At 41.2% G+C, this 17,601-nt stretch overlaps 1 protein-coding gene across 4 annotated transcripts in view; it reads left to right on the top strand.

Moving 5' to 3' along the window:
• Positions 1 to 766: 766 nt before the first annotated feature.
• The window catches only part of agtpbp1 (ATP/GTP binding carboxypeptidase 1), a 40,941-nt gene continuing 24,106 nt past the window's right edge, over positions 767 to 17,601 (top strand). For 3 of the 4 annotated variants that reach the window (XM_074637798.1, XM_074637795.1, XM_074637796.1), the window contains exons 1-15: positions 767 to 914; positions 2,964 to 3,022; positions 5,089 to 5,219; positions 9,998 to 10,065; positions 10,673 to 10,736; positions 11,074 to 11,220; positions 12,110 to 12,241; positions 12,334 to 12,427; positions 12,559 to 12,596; positions 12,855 to 13,063; positions 13,182 to 13,359; positions 13,611 to 13,652; positions 15,027 to 15,127; positions 15,850 to 15,966; positions 16,607 to 17,379. In XM_074637798.1, the coding sequence (XP_074493899.1) occupies positions 2,991 to 3,022; positions 5,089 to 5,219; positions 9,998 to 10,065; positions 10,673 to 10,736; positions 11,074 to 11,220; positions 12,110 to 12,241; positions 12,334 to 12,427; positions 12,559 to 12,596; positions 12,855 to 13,063; positions 13,182 to 13,359; positions 13,611 to 13,652; positions 15,027 to 15,127; positions 15,850 to 15,966; positions 16,607 to 17,379 (2,126 nt within the window). In that variant the 5' untranslated portion in view covers positions 767 to 914; positions 2,964 to 2,990. The remainder of the gene's footprint in view (positions 915 to 2,963; positions 3,023 to 5,088; positions 5,220 to 9,997; positions 10,066 to 10,672; positions 10,737 to 11,073; positions 11,221 to 12,109; positions 12,242 to 12,333; positions 12,428 to 12,558; positions 12,597 to 12,854; positions 13,064 to 13,181; positions 13,360 to 13,610; positions 13,653 to 15,026; positions 15,128 to 15,849; positions 15,967 to 16,606; positions 17,380 to 17,601) is intronic. The other variant, XM_074637797.1, reaches the window with a different exon arrangement.

Below are 17,601 nucleotides of genomic sequence, written 5' to 3'. Positions count from 1 at the left end.
CTCCAACTTGTGCAAAATTCTGCTGCTCGCTTTTTAACCAACACTTCCAGACGTGAACACATCACCCCGTACTTTACTCGCTCCATTGGTTTCCAGTTCGCTTTAGAATCGATTTTAAGCTCTTGATGTTTGTTTTTAAAGCCATTAACGGCCTCGCCCCACCTTATTTGTCCGAGATTTTAACTCTCCGCGAGCATAATAGGGCATTGCGGTCATCGGGTCAACTTTTTTTAGAAGTCCCAAGGTCGAGGTATAAGCTATGGGGTGATCGTGCTTTTGCTGTCGCTGCTCCTAAACTATGGAACAAGTTACCCCCCTTATATACGCACTGTCACTGACCTAGTACTTTTTAAATATAAACTCAAGACTTTTTTATTTAGATTGGCTTTTAATACCTTGTAGCCCGGTTACATTTTTCCTGTGCTTTTTATGTGCCTTTTTATGATATGTTATGTTTTTATTCCTGTTATTTCTTGATGTTAATGTAAAGCACTTTGGGTACCTTTTGGTTATTGTAAAGGGCTATACAAATACATTTTGATTGATTGATTGAATCATAGGTCAAAACAGCGCTAAATTTGGCTGAATTATAAAAGGCAGAAGTGGTAAAACGAAGAGCCGTTTGGGAGCCGAAAGAGCCGGCTCTTCTTGGTGAGCTGAGCCAAATGATCTGACTCACTAAAAAGAGCCTGAATTCCCATCATTAGTCCAAACTGTGCCTACAATCTCGCAGAGAAAACGTACTCTCGCGGTGTGTCCCTCTGACAGTTGGGGGCTGGCTAGTCTCATCACAACATCATCATCATCATCATCAGGGCGTTTCAGCTCAGACCTCAGACACAGCAGCAGCAGAGGTCCTCTCTTATCTTGGATTAGGTCCACCCTGAACGGGACAGCGGCTCCTCTCCGTACAGGTCGGTAACACCCTCCTTGTTGTTGTTAATGTGCAGCTGTAATGCTGCAGCTGATATGCGCCTGTGTGCGCTGTATTGTTAGCATTGCTCCTCCGTTAGCTAGCCTCCAGACAGGCGGCCGTTAATGAGTGACTAGTCCAGCAGGTGCAGCGGACAGACACCAGCCTGCAGCTCGCTTATCTAACTTCACATCTGGTTAAACAGCCCTGTCTAGCTTCATACCTGGATAACAATAGCCTCGTGACTGGCTGGTGTTATGACGGTAGCTTATCATGGTATATTCTGGTTGTGTTGAAGGAGACTGTGGTTATTGTGGCCAGGCCACCAGCTGGTCCTGTCACTGTGTAAGCTGGCCTCCACAACATGTCAGTTCATACAGTTGCATTGGAGAAAGCCTCTAATAGATTATCCCCTAACACAATGGTTCTGATCCAGCTGCTCCTCCTCAGCCCCATTACATGCATGCCAAGGTGTGACCTACAGTAAGACCCTCAGGTGAGGTCATCTTGTTTGGTGCTATTTCTGGTGTTTTCTTTCTTTTAGCTCTTTCTTTTAACACTATTATGTGTTTCATTGGTTATAATATGTAATTTTAAGCACCTTTCAAGGTTAAGTCCCATGTAGAAACAAACAAACAAACAAACAAACGCACACACACACGCAATCACAATCTAACCTAGACCCTCAGTTGAGGTAATCTGTTTGTCTAGTAGGGTGGTGGAGGTTTGCAGTCTGACTCTGCAAGCTTTGGAAAAGCCTGACTGAAGATTTAAGGTGAACCAGCTTAGCTAAAAACATATTTTTTTAATGGGGAAAAGACTTTCAACATCTCATTGGTGTGTGGTGCTATTTCTGTTTTGTTCTTTTAGCTCTTTCTTTTTCTTTCTTTCTTGTGATGAGACTTTCTTGTGATGAGACTGCTCCCAGTAGACCACTTACACACCAAAAAACTGACAATAACCTGATATTCAGGTGGAATTTCATTCATTCATTCATTCATTCTCACTGTGCAATATCATTTTCTACTTGTGCAATTGTGTTAATAGTCTGTTTATTGTCAATACTGTATATACTGCTCCTATTTTTATACTTCCTGCTATTTAAATGGTTCATATTTTGTTACACTTTTTTTAGATCTTTTAACTGTGTTAGCTGATGCTTCTTGTTTTTTGCATTATCCCCTTTGCTGCTGTACACTGCACATTTCCCCACTGCGGGACTAATAAAGGAATATCTTATCTTATCTTATCTTATGTGTTTTATTGGTTACTAAATGTAATATGTAATTTTAAGCACCTTACAAGGTTAAGTCCCATGTAAAAACAAACAAACTTTATCTAACACTAGTGATGTTGACTGATTGCTATACATTTTTACAGCATCACTATTTATGACTCATCTTATCTCTCAGCCCATAAATGCTCCTGTATTCACTGTCTGATCTGATCTAATCTAGGACTCTTGGGAGACCTGTGAAAATGCAACTCACTGAACTGTTGCTTTAGTCACTTGCTAGATTTTTCTGCTGAATGATGCAGTTTTTTTTCTGTTTTGAAATATGTCTTCTGATGTAATGCAGCTGAACGCTAGTATTGCTTTTTCAAACCTTGCGTTCAAATTACCTTGTCTAGTACGGGTCTTTTGTCTCCAGACATTTGAGATCTGCAGCATGTAAGGCAGCCCCCCTTTGTTTTGTGTAAAATCAGTCAGCAGGTATCTGATAGTAAGTCTGTCCTGGACAGGTAACGTCAATATGAGCCATCGCTCTGCAGCTGTAGGTTGTCTCAGCACATCTTGGACATGTTTGTTACAGGGCTAACACATGTGAACAGATCATCACATTCACAGCTACGGGCAGGTCAATCGTCATCTGTTTTTGACATAGTTGCACGTCTGACTACAGCCTGAGATTACAACAGAGGGAGTTCAGCGGGATCTCTTGTGGCACACGGGGGCAAAGGTTTATTATGCTCATTTCTAAAATTGTGCAGTATGTTTACTCTTCTCATTTTGTTGTCTGTGAGGTCATTATTTTTCTTTCTCTTGCAGACGACATGAAATGTTGAAGTGGTAAAAATGAACAAACCCAAAATGGCCACAGAGAAAGGGTGAGTTGCTTTGAAGACAAACAAATGAATATGCGTACACAAATACACATGCAGGCTGTGGTATGTTTGTGTTTCTGTGTGAAAGCTGCTCTGTCACAACTATCTGTTCACATATTCTATCTCTCAGAGACAGTCACACACTGTCAATACCTCTTTAATCACCAACTCTCCACTGCTGCTGTTATAGATTAGAATTCTTACAGTCTTTAATGTGCATTCTTTTGTAATATGTACATGTCATCTTTCACTTTATGTACATATTGTAATATGTACATACATGTCACCGTAAATGTAAATCCTACTCTCTGTATATAGACATCTCCATTTACACCGATCAGCCGAAACATTAGGACAGCATGGGCACCCTGACCGGTCTGCGGCTACGCAGCCCCATACGCAACAAACTGAGATGCACTGTGTGTTCTGACACCTTTCTATCGGAACCAGCATTAACTTTTTCAGCAATTTGAGCTACAGTAGCTCTTCTATTGGATCGGACAACACGGGCCAGCCTTCGCTCCCCACGTGAGCCTTGGGTCTGACCCTGTCGCTGGTTCACCGGTTTTCCTTCCTTGGATTACTTTTGGTAGGTCCTGACCACTGCAGACCGGGAACATCCCACAAGAGCTGCAGTTCTGGAGTTGCTCTGACCCGGTCGTCTAGCCATCACAATTTGGCCCTTGTCAAAGTCGCTCACATCCTTACGCTTGCCCAAGTTCAAAGTTCAAAATGTTCACTTGCTGTCTAATATATCCCCCCCCCACCCCACTGCCAGGTGCCATTGTAACGAGAAAATCAATGTTATTCACTTCACCTGTCAGTGGTCTTAATGTTATGGCTGATCGGTGTATACATACTGTACACAATCATGTAAATCCATCCAGTATTTATTTCTTTGGACTATTTGTATTGTTTGTACTGATTCTGATTCTGATTCTGATAATAGCAGATAACAGTTGGCCTTGCTTGAACCTTCCTTATGTATTTTTCATGATGACAGAAATTAACAACACTCATCATTAATGCAGCGGAAACGACCTTGGTATAAACCTTTCAGTGTATTTTTCCTGATCAAGTTTGAATATTCATAATTGGTTTGTTTTCTCGTTGATCTTTGTTCATTTATGTGATTTATGCAGTGTGTTTATTTAGCCTTACTTCTCCTTCAGTATGTGTTCCTTTGTCCAGACTTGCATACCTTTTTTCATCAATCTTTCCATTTTTCCATATTTTTTTTCCTGTCACACACACACACACACACACACACACACACACTCTCTCTCTCTCTCTCTCTCTCTCTCTCTCTCTCTCTCTCTCTCTCTGTCTCTGTCTTTATAAGGACATATAAGAAACTCTGCTCCACTGGGTACAATCACAGCGTTTTGATATCTCTCTCCCATGTTTGCTGTTGCTGTACCAACAACTGACCTCTAACCTTGTGTTTCCAGCTGAGCGCCACTGAGCTAAGATTATAAACGGGGGATGGGTCACTATCCCAGAAATAGTGAAGCGCTAGGAGACCGCCTCCACAGTCAACTTTATTGAAATGAATGAAATAGGCTAGAGATCTTAAAGTCTTGCCAGTTTGTAATTTTGTTAGCATTGCACTTTATTACTGAAAAGGCTATTTTTGTCGGTTATTATTTTGGGTCAGACATATTTGTCTCTGTGGATATATAAGGGCACTTGCACATATGAGGGGCTGCTTTATGTTTGTTCTCCAGTGTCACCAGGGCTAGATAAACTGAAACTGATCCATCATTCTAATCCTCATAATCCTAGACATAGATTATGGCTAGATTTTTCTTTTAGCACATGCTCATGCATTAAAGCATCCACTTTCTGTGTTTGTAAATACAGCATCATGACACATTTCGCTGTGTGTGAGATGCTCATACTGATCTCTGTCCTTTCCAGATGGACTTGAATATGCAGTTTCTTTTTCTTTATTCATCCTTTTTCCAAACGCCTATACAGGAATGAATTTGTGAATTATGTTATCCTGTTACATATATTCTTCCGAAAGGTAAAAATGTATGTGTGTGTGTGTGTGTGTGTGTTTCCAGCGTTCCCAGTAACTCCAGGGTACTGATGCTCCTGGGCCAGCTGGAGAGGATGAATGGAGAGGCCATGGTGAGGGATGTCGAAACGGCAAGACAGATCACTGCAAAGATATTTCATCTCATACAGACACAGGGTGAGAGCAAACACACACGTCACACACACAAAATAACCTGCAAATCTACTGTACTCTAACTGAAACAATAGAAAAGACAATCCATATTTTTTTTGTGATATGTGTATAGTGGTGTTATCTCTAGCTAAGTGTGATAACAATGAGCTGTGCTTCCACCTCTTGGTAGTTGCCGCTGTAATAAAGTACAGTATAAACCTTAAATTGCATTGTTGACAGTACCTCATACCTGCATTGTAATATGTTATTACAAAAAGTGTTTCTTATAACAGTAGTTTAGAAAACAATACGTTCTAGTGTAAGGAAATTAACCATTGTTGTGTTTATTACATATATATAATATACAATAGAATAAAAGGTTAGACATAGAGTAACAACTCCCCTCCACACACACACACACACACCTATCCACACATAAATATGAGGTAACACACACCATATACCCCTTCACAGTGTCTGGTCAGAGCAGTGATGGTTTCAGGTTGATATTTGCTAACCTACCTGGCATTAAGGACAGACAGCGATAAGCACAGAGAGTCTGCATGTTGATTTTAAAGAGTACTCCACCGATTTATTATTGCACTCTTATATCGTTGGACTGAGATATCCCTTTGATGACACACATTCTTCTTCGTTGTCAAAACTTGTCACCTACGTTACCCACTATGAAACTTGACCGATAGCAGTTCGGTCAGAGAGTTGGATGTGTTGTTACGCTAGTAGTGGCTAATGCTGACTCACTCACTTGAGCCAGTTTATCAGATTTAGCCACAGGTGGCTTTATACAACTTTCATCCCATATGCAGTAGCGCTCCTCAACACCTATAAACTGACTTTGATGCGTAAAATCGGTTCCCCTTTAAAATGTCTTGATGCAAAGCTTCAGCCAGTCAGGTCAAGTTGATTAGTACATTTTCTCCACCAGGCTTAAGGAGATCATGTGTTAGGTTGTGTTTGCTTGTGTGGGTGTGATTGCATGAGTTTGTCTGCTTGGCTGACTGATCTTGAATACTACTGGACCCATCAGCCTAATATTTTTTGTGCACATTTATGAATGTATCCTAGGAACTCTTGTAGTTGCAGTGATTCACACGCTTTGAAAAAACAATTTTATTGACTGTTTATACCATCACTGACTGCTGACTCATCACTCCTCTTAACCGGCCGGTAGGGGTCGCAAGTGTTTAACACCTGCTTCAGTAGCAGAAGGCATTTCTGGCAATGGGCTAGGCTAAAAACAAGCCTTACCTAGTTTGTTTCAGGCCACATTTTGACCCTTTGTTGTGGATCAAAAACTGACATCCATAGAAAAGTTTGGTCTCATTTTGAACCAGTGCATCTGCAGATCAATTCCATACCTGTTGTGTTATAATCCACTAAAATTAGGCACAATACGAGATTAATAAATCCCTGTGTTGTTATCTTCACCGCCGGGGCAATTGAGTGAGATTCAACTCTTCTTTGTTTGGGAGTGGAGAGGGAGACTCACCTGGTGGATGTCTGAACTCTACTGAGTGCTCTTTTTTCTAGTTAAAATGTGTTCAGCAGGCCTACAGTTGCTGTGTAAAAAGAGATGGGTCAGTGCAGCGGTAGTCAAAGTGTGGATGGAGTGTTACATTGTCTTCCGATCTGGTTCTCTGATTACTCTTTTGAAAGGAGAGCAGAGAAGAAGATCTGACAGCAGAAGAAGGCATTGTGCCGCGTCGCCGTGTAGAACAGACTGAAACATGAGTGTGTCGCTGTTAGCAGGGTGCCTCTCTGCCACTCCGAGGAGCTGGGACAAATAGAAATCACTGATGCGCGCATCATTGCTCTAGTGATTTAACAATTAGCTGATTAATGTATTTGTCAAATTGAAAAAAAATGACAACAGTTTTGATACTTGTTAATGTCATTTATCAAGCAAAAATGACAAACATTCTATGATACAACTTTTCAAATGTGAGGATTGGCTGCGTTTTCTCACTTTTATATCATTGTAAAATGAATATCTTTGTGTATTGGTGCTGGTCGTATTTGAAAACATAATCTTGGGCTCCTTGAAATTGTGATGTGCATTTCTTTGTACTTTGGGACATTTTATAGACTAAACAATCAATCAGTTAATTGAACAAAGCATCCAATAACGATGATAGATTAATCAGTAATGAGAATAGTTGATACTTGCAGCCATTACCTAAGAAAAAAAGTAAGAAGAGTTTACCACAAATAGAGATTTGAACTGTTTAAGCTAACCTGCAAACCCATACTTTAATTAGTAGCTCTTATATTAACTTTATAATGGAGCTAGTAGTTTTCAGTTAGGGGCATTTTCATTGTGGATTTTTTGAGAAAGGGCAACTTGTAATCACTTGAGTCACGCCGTAGCGAAGCCTTTGTGTGAAGGTGAGGAATTCTGCTGAATCATCACCTCGTATTTTGAGCCCACCGGCATACTTTGAACTTGCTTTGAACTTCTTCCCTGTTGCTTTTCATGAATTTCCTCTTTCCCCTTCCCATAATTCATTGCTTCCTCTCACTTCGAGGTAAACTTGTAGTTAATCCATCATGACTGATGGGCACAGTGGAAAGGCTTCTGTCTGTGACCCTGTCAATCATGATATATCAGCTGTTCCTCCTTCATCTACTGCTTGGCTGTCTGTCACACCCCCTCCTGCAGCCTCAATTTGAAATGCGTATGAGCGTGACGTTGGTTAGGGGGTCTGTGACCCCGGTTCACGGTAACTATACACCCCCGAGACGGACTTTACTGTACTCTTGTCTCATGTTCAGAGTTTTTGGAGCTCAGGAGGCAGTCAGGAGATACCAAGAGAAACAGCAAGGATGACAGCGAGAAAGGGATGCCAGGAATTGCAAGTGGGGTAGCCTGATAAAAAGATACATTCAAAAAAATATAAAGAAAACACAGACCATGAGAGTTCTGGTTTGGTTTAATGGAGAATGAATTCAGTTTGAGATGCAGCAGTTGTCTGTTATCTCTCTCATTTGCTGTCAGGAATTCAGCGTCTGTTTTTATTTAAGAGTATGGCAGCTCTCCTTTTCCTCACAGTGCTGAGTAGGAGAAAAAGGGGAGGTAAGATGCGTAAAAAGAGTTATCCTACAGCTGTCAGTGTTGGTGGTTTAGTTTCTGGTAGCGTGCAAGGGGAGGTGCTGATTACTAGATTGATAGTATCCTGCCCCTAAGCTCAGTGTGTTGGTACACAGTTGAAAGATTGACCAGTGGAGCAGTTTACTTCTAGCCTTAGAGGGACAGCAGATGCAGTGAACTTGGGATTTTGGAAAACATCTTTTTACAGCTTTGGTGAACTTTGAGACCTTTGTTATGAAATGGAGTACCGCTACACCAGGAGATACTGTCAATCTGTGGTCTCCCCAGACCCACCAGGTAGGGTCCAGAATGATGAAAATGTTTCAGGTATTTTGACTCAGACTCTTAAAAATCCTCCAAGATGTAGATTTCCACAATAGCATTTCTATTATGGCACTTGTGTTACACATATTTTAAATATTTCACTCTGCTCAGGTCAGGTTAGAATAACCAATCTGACCTCTACAACCTCCACAGTCCATGTGCAGTACTTTAAGCGGTCACCCATAGCTGACCAATAGCTACAATCACTGTAAAAGACATAAATGATGGGTACTGAGGTAAATTAAAGAGCAACATCTACAGGTTATTGTGCAGATCACAAATATCTGCTTTACTTGAAGTGCCATCATAAAGCTGCTTAATTCTTATTGGAACACACATTTTTACAAGCAGAATAAAATCATTGGAATTGCAAAACGCAGTTCATGAATAAATTGCAGCAAATTATTATTATGTATGATTTTTATTATTATTATTATTTTTTTTGTTCAGTGATGCTCCTATGTGTAATCACTTGTTGTGTTTGTGTGTTTTTGAAGATTAGTGTTGAAATGTCAGTTTTGTTTTTAAGAGCTTTAAAGTATCTGGTATGACAGTAATGTTTCACCGCTCTCCAAGGCACTGAACTTTGTGCGTGTGTTCACATGCTCAGATATGAACATAGTTGTATAAGCGTGGGAAATGAGTTTGTGGAAAGTGTTTGTGTGTGGGTGTAAACACCAGTTGTGTTTATGGTCTATAATGTAACTTTCTCCTGCTTTTCGGTGCAAGATCATCCATCATGAAAGCTGCATGCTCGACACCTCTCATTTCCATAACCACCTTCTGCGTGCAATGCCAGACACATGAACTCCTCACGTGTGTAGGATCATCGGCAAGCGATATATAATCCTTCTGTAAAGTTCACTCTCTGAGGCCTCTTCACAGGGGGTCGGGAATCTGTCAGCTCCTAAATAACAGGGCAGGTTTAGGGCATGATTGAAAGAGGTGGATACGGAGAGAAAGAAAAAGAGAGGCGAAGTAGGAGTTGTAGCAAAACCATTTATTTTCACATCTTGTGGAGTGGGACAGGCTCTAAGAGGGTGATGGTAAAGCTTGTGTGTGCAGAAGCTAATATTTGAGTAAATGTAAAACTGTATTTAAAGATAAAAGTATCTATCTATTGTGTAATGCAGCCGAAACTTTGTAACTATAATTAACCCAGGACAGTGGTCTTCACACGTTCCAAGATAATCCACTATGACATTGTGCCTTGTCTTTAATGGTCGCGCGAGTACATGCTGTACATGCTGTACTTGGAATAACAGCACTCACTTTGCTTGTATGAGAAGCCCCCTCAGTTGTTTTGCACAAATGCTGCACTGTTTATCTTCACATTTCTGATCCTTTGTATTTTGCTGTGTGTTTGCAGAGAAGAGCGGAAAAGAGGTGATGTCCAAAGGCTCCAGTGGCATGGAGGTCATCCTGGCTTCACTGGAGGTCAGCTCACTCATGCACACAACTGGAGATTGCAGCTCAGAACATGATAACACTTTAACTCTAAGCTTACTCTGTAGTTGTTCCTTCTGTTTGCACAAATGGAAAGATTGGTTTCCTATAAATTTGACTATCAAAGATGTATTAGTCTTTGTGCTAAGCTAAGCTAACCGACTGCTGGTGGTAGCTTCATATTTACCGTACAGAGTGGTATCAATCTTGTCATCTAACTCTCGGTAAGAAAGCGAATAAGCTATTTCCCAAAATGCCACACTACTTCTCCAAGAAGGTGTATTTCCCTCCCTTTGAGACATCCTTCTTAAGCCTAATAGACCTCCATGATGTGAGCTTTGCCAGAATAAGCTCACTATTTAAAACATTGCATGCAGAGACATAACTAATGCAGCCAGGCCTTTGTGTGAACAGCTGTGGGGAAACCCCGCTGCAGATGTCACATTGATGATGCATTGTTAGATTTGAGATTAGACTGCACACCTAGGAAAGAGAACATCAAATAAAATAATGTCCAAAGAGGAAATTGCACACATTTCTGTAATTCACGATATGCACCTGTATGTTCTTTAACAAGTGTTGTGTGTGGCTTCGACAGAATACCAGGGATGTCCAGACCACTCTGAACATTTTGTACATTCTCAGTGAGCTGCTGACTGTGGGTGAGTAGAGTTTTCTCTTTTCCAAAATTGATGAGTAGTCTATGCCCTGATTTTGAGAGCTGATAACAACATTTACTCATTTCTAACTTATAAGAAAATATTTTGGGGTACATTACTTTTTCGTGAATGTGAGAAGTAATACATATATTTCTAAAAGCATAAACAATTCATTGTGCCACTCCAATGGTAAAGTGGTAGTAAATTGTAAATTTAGCTGGGATCGATAAAGTAGTAATGTTTTAAGGTTTGTGCTTTCCAGGATTTCAACTGCATATTCCCATCATGAATTAAGATTTATCACATCTAATGCCGTTTTATTGATGTTTTCTGTCTTTAGGCAGAGGCCGCAGGGTGGCAGTATTTGTGTCTAAAGGAGGAACAGGAATATTATTCCAGATTCTGATCTCTGCCAGTAAAGAGTTGCCTCCAAGTGAGGAACTCATGCTGCAGCTGCACTCACTGCTCGCCAAGGTCGGCCCAAAAGGTAGGTTCAATGCGAACACGAACAAACACACACTACACCATTATATATCAGGGTAGCAACTAATGGTTTGTCTTCATTGACATTTTACTGAGTTCTCCTTGTGTGACTTTGTTATCTGTCCAAAATGTCATATCACTTATGTCAGCTAAAATCTGGTCTGTGCTGTTAAAGGTGCTGTTGCTGAGCTTCATTGCAAAACACATTGTGTGTTGAGGTCTAACAAACACGTTCAGTCTATTTCTTTCCTCATAAAACATTTGCAAAGTTGATTTTTGGAAAATATTTTTAATTGTGCATTCTTTGCTTCTTTGCTGACAGTCTTCTTCTTCACTGCCTTTACGGGCGCATTGCTATATTTCTTGGCGCGTGACAGCTAGGGATGTCACAGTGAGGAGATTTTCCCACCGGTTATTAACGTTTTGACAACACCGATATTACCAGACATTTTACAAGAAAAGATGACGATCAATATATGTAGAGTGCTTACTGTGATCTTTAACGTTGGACGACTTTGTGTCTGGCCTCTCCGGTCCAGCTTCAGCTGTGCAATTTTGTTGATATGCGAAAATAAAAATAAAGCGACAGTGGGCAAGTAATGTAATCGATGTATGCCCAAACACCGTGTAACTACGGCAACCTAGTTACTGTCACTTCATCAGTGGAATAGCATGTGAATCACACCATCCATGTGCATGCATGTTCGTCTTTGTGCGTGTGCACAATGCAAACGAAACGTGGACTCGTAAAAACATTTCTCTGCAGCGCTACTAGTGGTCAAAAACTCTACAGGGTGCATTTAAGACTTGTTATTTAGTATTTTGCAGAAAACAACAGAGACAAAAACACTGAAATCTAGTGATGTATTCTGTGCATAATCATTTGTGTTCAGACAGAAAGTTTGGAGTGAAGGCCCGTTTGAGCGGAGCGCTGAACGCCACAGTCAACTTAACGAAACAGAACCTACAGAATACCAAACTGATTCTGCCCTGCCTGCAGGTTCTCAGGGTTTACTCCACCAACTGTAAGTTCATTTAAACTTTGAAATACACCTCTCTAAATGTGGTCATGCTCTCTTGGAGTTGCCTGATATCTCCTCCTTTTGTTTCTGTGAAGCGGTGAATGCTATTTCTTTGGGCAAGAACGGAGTGGTGGAGCTCATGTTAAAGATAGTCGTGCCGTACAGCAAGAAGAGCACCAGCCTGCTGAAGTAAGTGGTCGATTGTGTTAATGAGCCAGCATGAATACTGTGTTATAACGAACTAGTAACAACTTTTAATCTGTCATGGATGTGTGTTCAGCGGACCATGTAACCTATTTGCCTTGTTTCTAAATCAACAGGGTAGCTCTGGATGCACTGGGAGCACTGCTCAAATCCAGTGAGTAATTTGCTTTATAGCATTGACTTTTGACTCTTCAGTACTGCAGTGATCCTTAATTAGTGCTGGTTCCTTCTGCCTCTCTCAGCCCCATCATCATTAACCCTTTGCCTGTCCTGGGCTGATTTTCTGTTCCCCACTGAAGCAAACACAGTTAATGATCATTCAACATGGATTTCAAGTTCTTCATCCCATCCCACAGTCGTAAAGTACAAATGATCAGTGCTTTCTCCCTCTTCAACTTCTTTCCCCTCGCAGAAACGAATGCTCGCCGTGCAGTGGATGGCGGACATGTGCCTGTCTTGCTGGCTCTGTACCAGGACTGGCATCGCAATGACACACGGCATCGCCACATGCTGATTCGCAAAGGGCTGCTGGTCTGCCTCAGGAACATCACCAACATCAAGCTCGGCAGGAAAGCCTTCATAGACGCTGATGGCATGAGGATCCTCTACAACTCATCCACCGTGAGTGAGAATTTTAACGTACGCATGTCAAACAATTGAAGCATGCAACACATATGTACTGCACACACACACACTCCGTCTCGCCTACTCTCTACTCTCTGTGTCGTTTTATTTCAAGGAGTGTCTCCCGGTGCGGACTCTGGATCCTCTTGTCAACACCTCGAGTCTCATCATGAGGAAGTGTTTTCCTAAGAACCGTCTGCCTCTGCCCACCATCAAATCGACCTTCCACTACCAGCTGCCACATGTACCTGCTGCAGGGCCTGTGGCACAGCTCTACAGCCAACCACCTGGGGGTGAGAACACTGGACACACACACACACACACACACACACACACACACTTCACTAGAGAGTGCCCCAGCATATCACAGTGTATGCGCATGCCTTTCATTGATGATTATGCAGTACAGACAGACACATAGACTTTTTTTTTACGCTCCTAGATTCAGTCCTGCATTATACAGAGACACACACAAATAATGCCTACATCCCTGGACCGCATAAATGGTTAACGGCAACACTGCTGCACACAATGTGCCTTACAGGAAGAAAAATTCATCAGCTCTGCAACAGGCCCTTAAAGAAGGGTAAGACGTACGTAAGAAACTACTCCATCCTCAGAATACATAGACTCACTCACTCACTCACTCACTCACTCACTCACTGCTGCTTTCTCATTCACCTCACGTCATACTCTAACTTCACTAAACTAACACATGACATGTGTTAGTAATGAACATGGATTAAAGATGCTTAGTGCACATTGCTTAGTGCTTGCTTGCTCACTAGTAGACTTATGTACTTGCACTGTACTCAACTAATTTGCTTCCTTGCGTCCACAGGCTGTCTGATGCCCCTTTGTTCTTCACTTAAAGGTGCTAAATTCCAAATTCAGAGCATATCCATGATTGAGGGATTGTGTCCACACGGCTCTCAACATGGCGACAACTGAGCCGGCGGCTAGCAGCTAACGGTGCTAGCAGCACGAACAATGCAAACAACAGTAGCAGTGCTGACAGAGCTAACAGTGCAAACCTGGGGGAAACCGGAGGGTCGGTGCTACGCTTCCGCGACAAACACCGTCAGTCGGGACGGCGTTATCAAAGATGACCGACGCATAAGCGCAGTGCGGAGCGGCGGCGATTAGCTAGCCAGTGGGGCTCACGCACTGGGACTCACATACACTAACTGGCACGCACAGGCCGAACCAGCTATGTAAACAAAGCACAGAGAAGCTCTGATTACGACACACACAGAGGGAGAGTGACTTCATTCTCTGCTCAGGTAGACATTACTCCACTATATGTTTACATAGCAAATAGTTGTTTGTAGCAATATTAATGCTCTGAATTTAGCACCTTTAATCTGATCTAAAATATCAAAATCAATCTATTGAAATATTGTATTTCATGTAACACTATGCTTAATTGAATCTGCTTGATGATGTACTTGTCCACACGTTTTAGTTTATTTCCTAGAGAGTGCAAAATCAAACAGGAACTCCATAAAAACAATGATATACACCACCGTTTTGACAGCTCTAATTGGCAATAATAATTGCCTCAGCCTTAGCGCAAAGTTGTGTCAACTCTATATTCACAGAAACATGTCAGTGATGTCAGTAACCCAACCATGGAGAACAGTGTAACATAACAAGCTACTGCTATTACATAGACATGTCAGTGAGATCACCAGCTCAAAGTCTTTGAAGAAATATACTCATGATTTCTTCTCTCCTCTAAATCTCTCATGGCTGCTCACATCTTTTTGTTAACATTTTCTCTGTTCTTGACTGTCATAGCAATAAAACTCAATGACCGAAATCAGTTGAGTTCTACCAGTCCAGCCTTACACACACTTTAGAAAGTAACAAACTCCCAGCTTGGGCAAAAAAAAAAAGGGGAAAATGTTTGTTTTAAGGACAGTCGCCTCCTAATGTTTGTGTGCGTTTGTGTACCCAGTGGATGATGTGGTGGACGGAAGTGACGATAACGAGGAGACGGACGCGGACACAGAAAACGACACAGAGAATGAGGAGGACGAGAAGGATCAGCACGCCGCGGTAACATTCAGCACTCGCATGCACACACCATATTTCACATGGCAACATTATGTGTTGCACTTAGTGTTCAAAATGTTGTGTATTTTCTCTGTGTGGCAGTAGTGTTATAGAGACAGTGCAGAGTTTAGGCCTAAGTTATTTACATCTTAAACATTTTTGCCACATTTTTCACCTTCAAAAAGAGTTGTGATTTATAATATAATTGGCCCAAATTGGGTAAAGGATGTGTTAAATAGGCCATTTGGTTAAAAATCATAAATCATTTGTTTATCAATAATGAATTGTTACATTAGAATACCGTTATTGATATTTGGGGAGTTTTGTGTTATATAATGCTGAATCTCTACAGATTGTGTCATTTGAGGATAGAACATATCAGAGCTGTGTCAGAGTTTTAGCTGATGTTGATGCAATCCTCTAAATTTTCAGCAGAGGGCAGTCATAACTCACCAAACCACAACTCACCAGACATGTCAACCATATTTGATATCCAAGCACTATAAAATCCCCCTAAAATTAAACAGCAAAACAGAATATGTAGGTTTTTGTCTCCCTTTTAGCTGTAGTCATTAGCTGTAGTTCTGTGTTCCTTGTTTTCTCCATCTCATATTTCTTCGATAGCAACAGACTTGCGCAATAGCCCAAATGTAGCCAGATAGCACACAGTCTGAAGATCTACATTTAGATGTGTGTGTTTGCTCCATTTGTGTCTTTTTGATCAGAATGATGACATAGAGACGGACCTAAACAAGCTACATCCCAAAAAGAACCCTGGCCGTCCGTTTGAAGAGTTGAGGGTCTATGAGAGGTTCTTCTTGGAGCTTTCTGAAGATTTCCAGGTCAGTAATTTATGTCCATGTTGACAAGAATTCATGGTGAAAAAATGACCAAAACATCCACGTAAACCAACAGGAATTATAGCTGAATTATATATAATATATATTATTATTATTATTATTATTTATATATATATATATATCATATTAATTAGTATGAGACATTTTCTACAACATGGTCACATAGAAATATCTGACATTAATGTATCTTGCTTTTTTTCTTTAATTCTATGATATTTGTTTTCTTTGTTTTGTTATATTTAATGTTAATACATTGAATCTAATTGAATCTTATTATTATATTTTTTTATTTTCCACTACCTTTTTCTCATTTTATTTAATTGCAGTGTGTGTTGCTTCTGGGTATTTTTGTACATTGATTTTAATGGTATTTGCACTTATATTGAATATATGAGGTGGTTAAACCTGTTTTTCACACATACAGTATATTTCATTGTTAATTACTACAAAAAATAAAAATGTAAGCCTTTGGCCCATTGCACATTTTTTGAGCCTGACGAAGCGCTCATCATTGCTCTTGTCAGTGTTAATAAAAGATCTTTGATTATATTTTTACAGGTATTAATACAGGTTAAGTGTGTTGTCTGTTTTTTTCTGATTGATATATATCTTATTCCTACAGGGTTATAACTTTGAATCCTCAAAGAGTGCCTCTACCACATCTTCATCATTGTCTTACACTTCATCATCAGCCTCAACTCGATCCACTCGGCCAATCATAGTGCCCACAGCTCAAGCCCTGTCCCCAAAGCACGTCCCTGTATTGAGCTTGCAGGTGGATTGCAACCCTACCAAAGGACAACACACCCTGCCATCTCCTGCACCCACTCCTGCTCCCCGTGCTCCTCTAACACCTCTAGAACTGGACTCCATCCACCTCACCAAGGACCAAGACAAAAAAGAGGAAGCCCACATTCCTTCCCCTGACACGCATACAACATTGTCCTCCCTCACCAGGCCTCCTTCTCAAGGCCAGATGATAGAACAGGACCTAGCACATGTGTTGGACTGTGTCTCTCTAGAAGAGGAGGGCGCTCTGAACACAGGAGAAGAAGGAGAAAGGGAAATCAAACAAGAAGGATCTCCAGTCAATGCCACGAGGCACATACAGTCTCCTCTGCTCTTAGGGGGCATCTCTACTCGCCGTGTGGGAGGAGGAGGCAGTAATTGGGGGTCAGATTGTGGCTCAGAGGGTACAGAGGACGAGGGAGCAGTTCTGGAGGTGCCAGACACGGCGCTGCTCCTCCCGCTGCATGACCCCGACCTGTACGTGGAGATGGTGAAGGGAACAGGCTCCGTACCCCAGTACGCTGAAGTGGCTTACCCAGACTACTTTGGCCATGTAGCTTCAACATTTAGGGAACCCCTTCAAGAGAGAGTTTATGGTGTACAGAGGTGAGACATTTTTTTACGAAAATTGTGTTTTGCATAAATCTTTTGGCTTACAAACTGAAGAGGACACACAAATTATAGATAATAAGGTAGAAATCAGAAATCCTGCCATTAAAAGGAATAGAATAAAACTGAAAAAAAGTAACCCTGCAGTGTACTGTCGTGTTTTCCAGAAAGATTTACCAGATTTGAGCAAATACTTTGACTTACACTACAGGTATGAGC

The sequence above is a fragment of the Sebastes fasciatus genome, chromosome 6 (genome assembly GCF_043250625.1).
Source record: "Sebastes fasciatus isolate fSebFas1 chromosome 6, fSebFas1.pri, whole genome shotgun sequence".
In the NCBI taxonomy this organism is placed as follows: Eukaryota; Metazoa; Chordata; class Actinopteri; order Perciformes; family Sebastidae; genus Sebastes; species Sebastes fasciatus.
The sequence above is the reverse complement of the archived record's forward strand: the minus strand, read 5'-3'. Positions and strand labels throughout refer to the sequence as shown.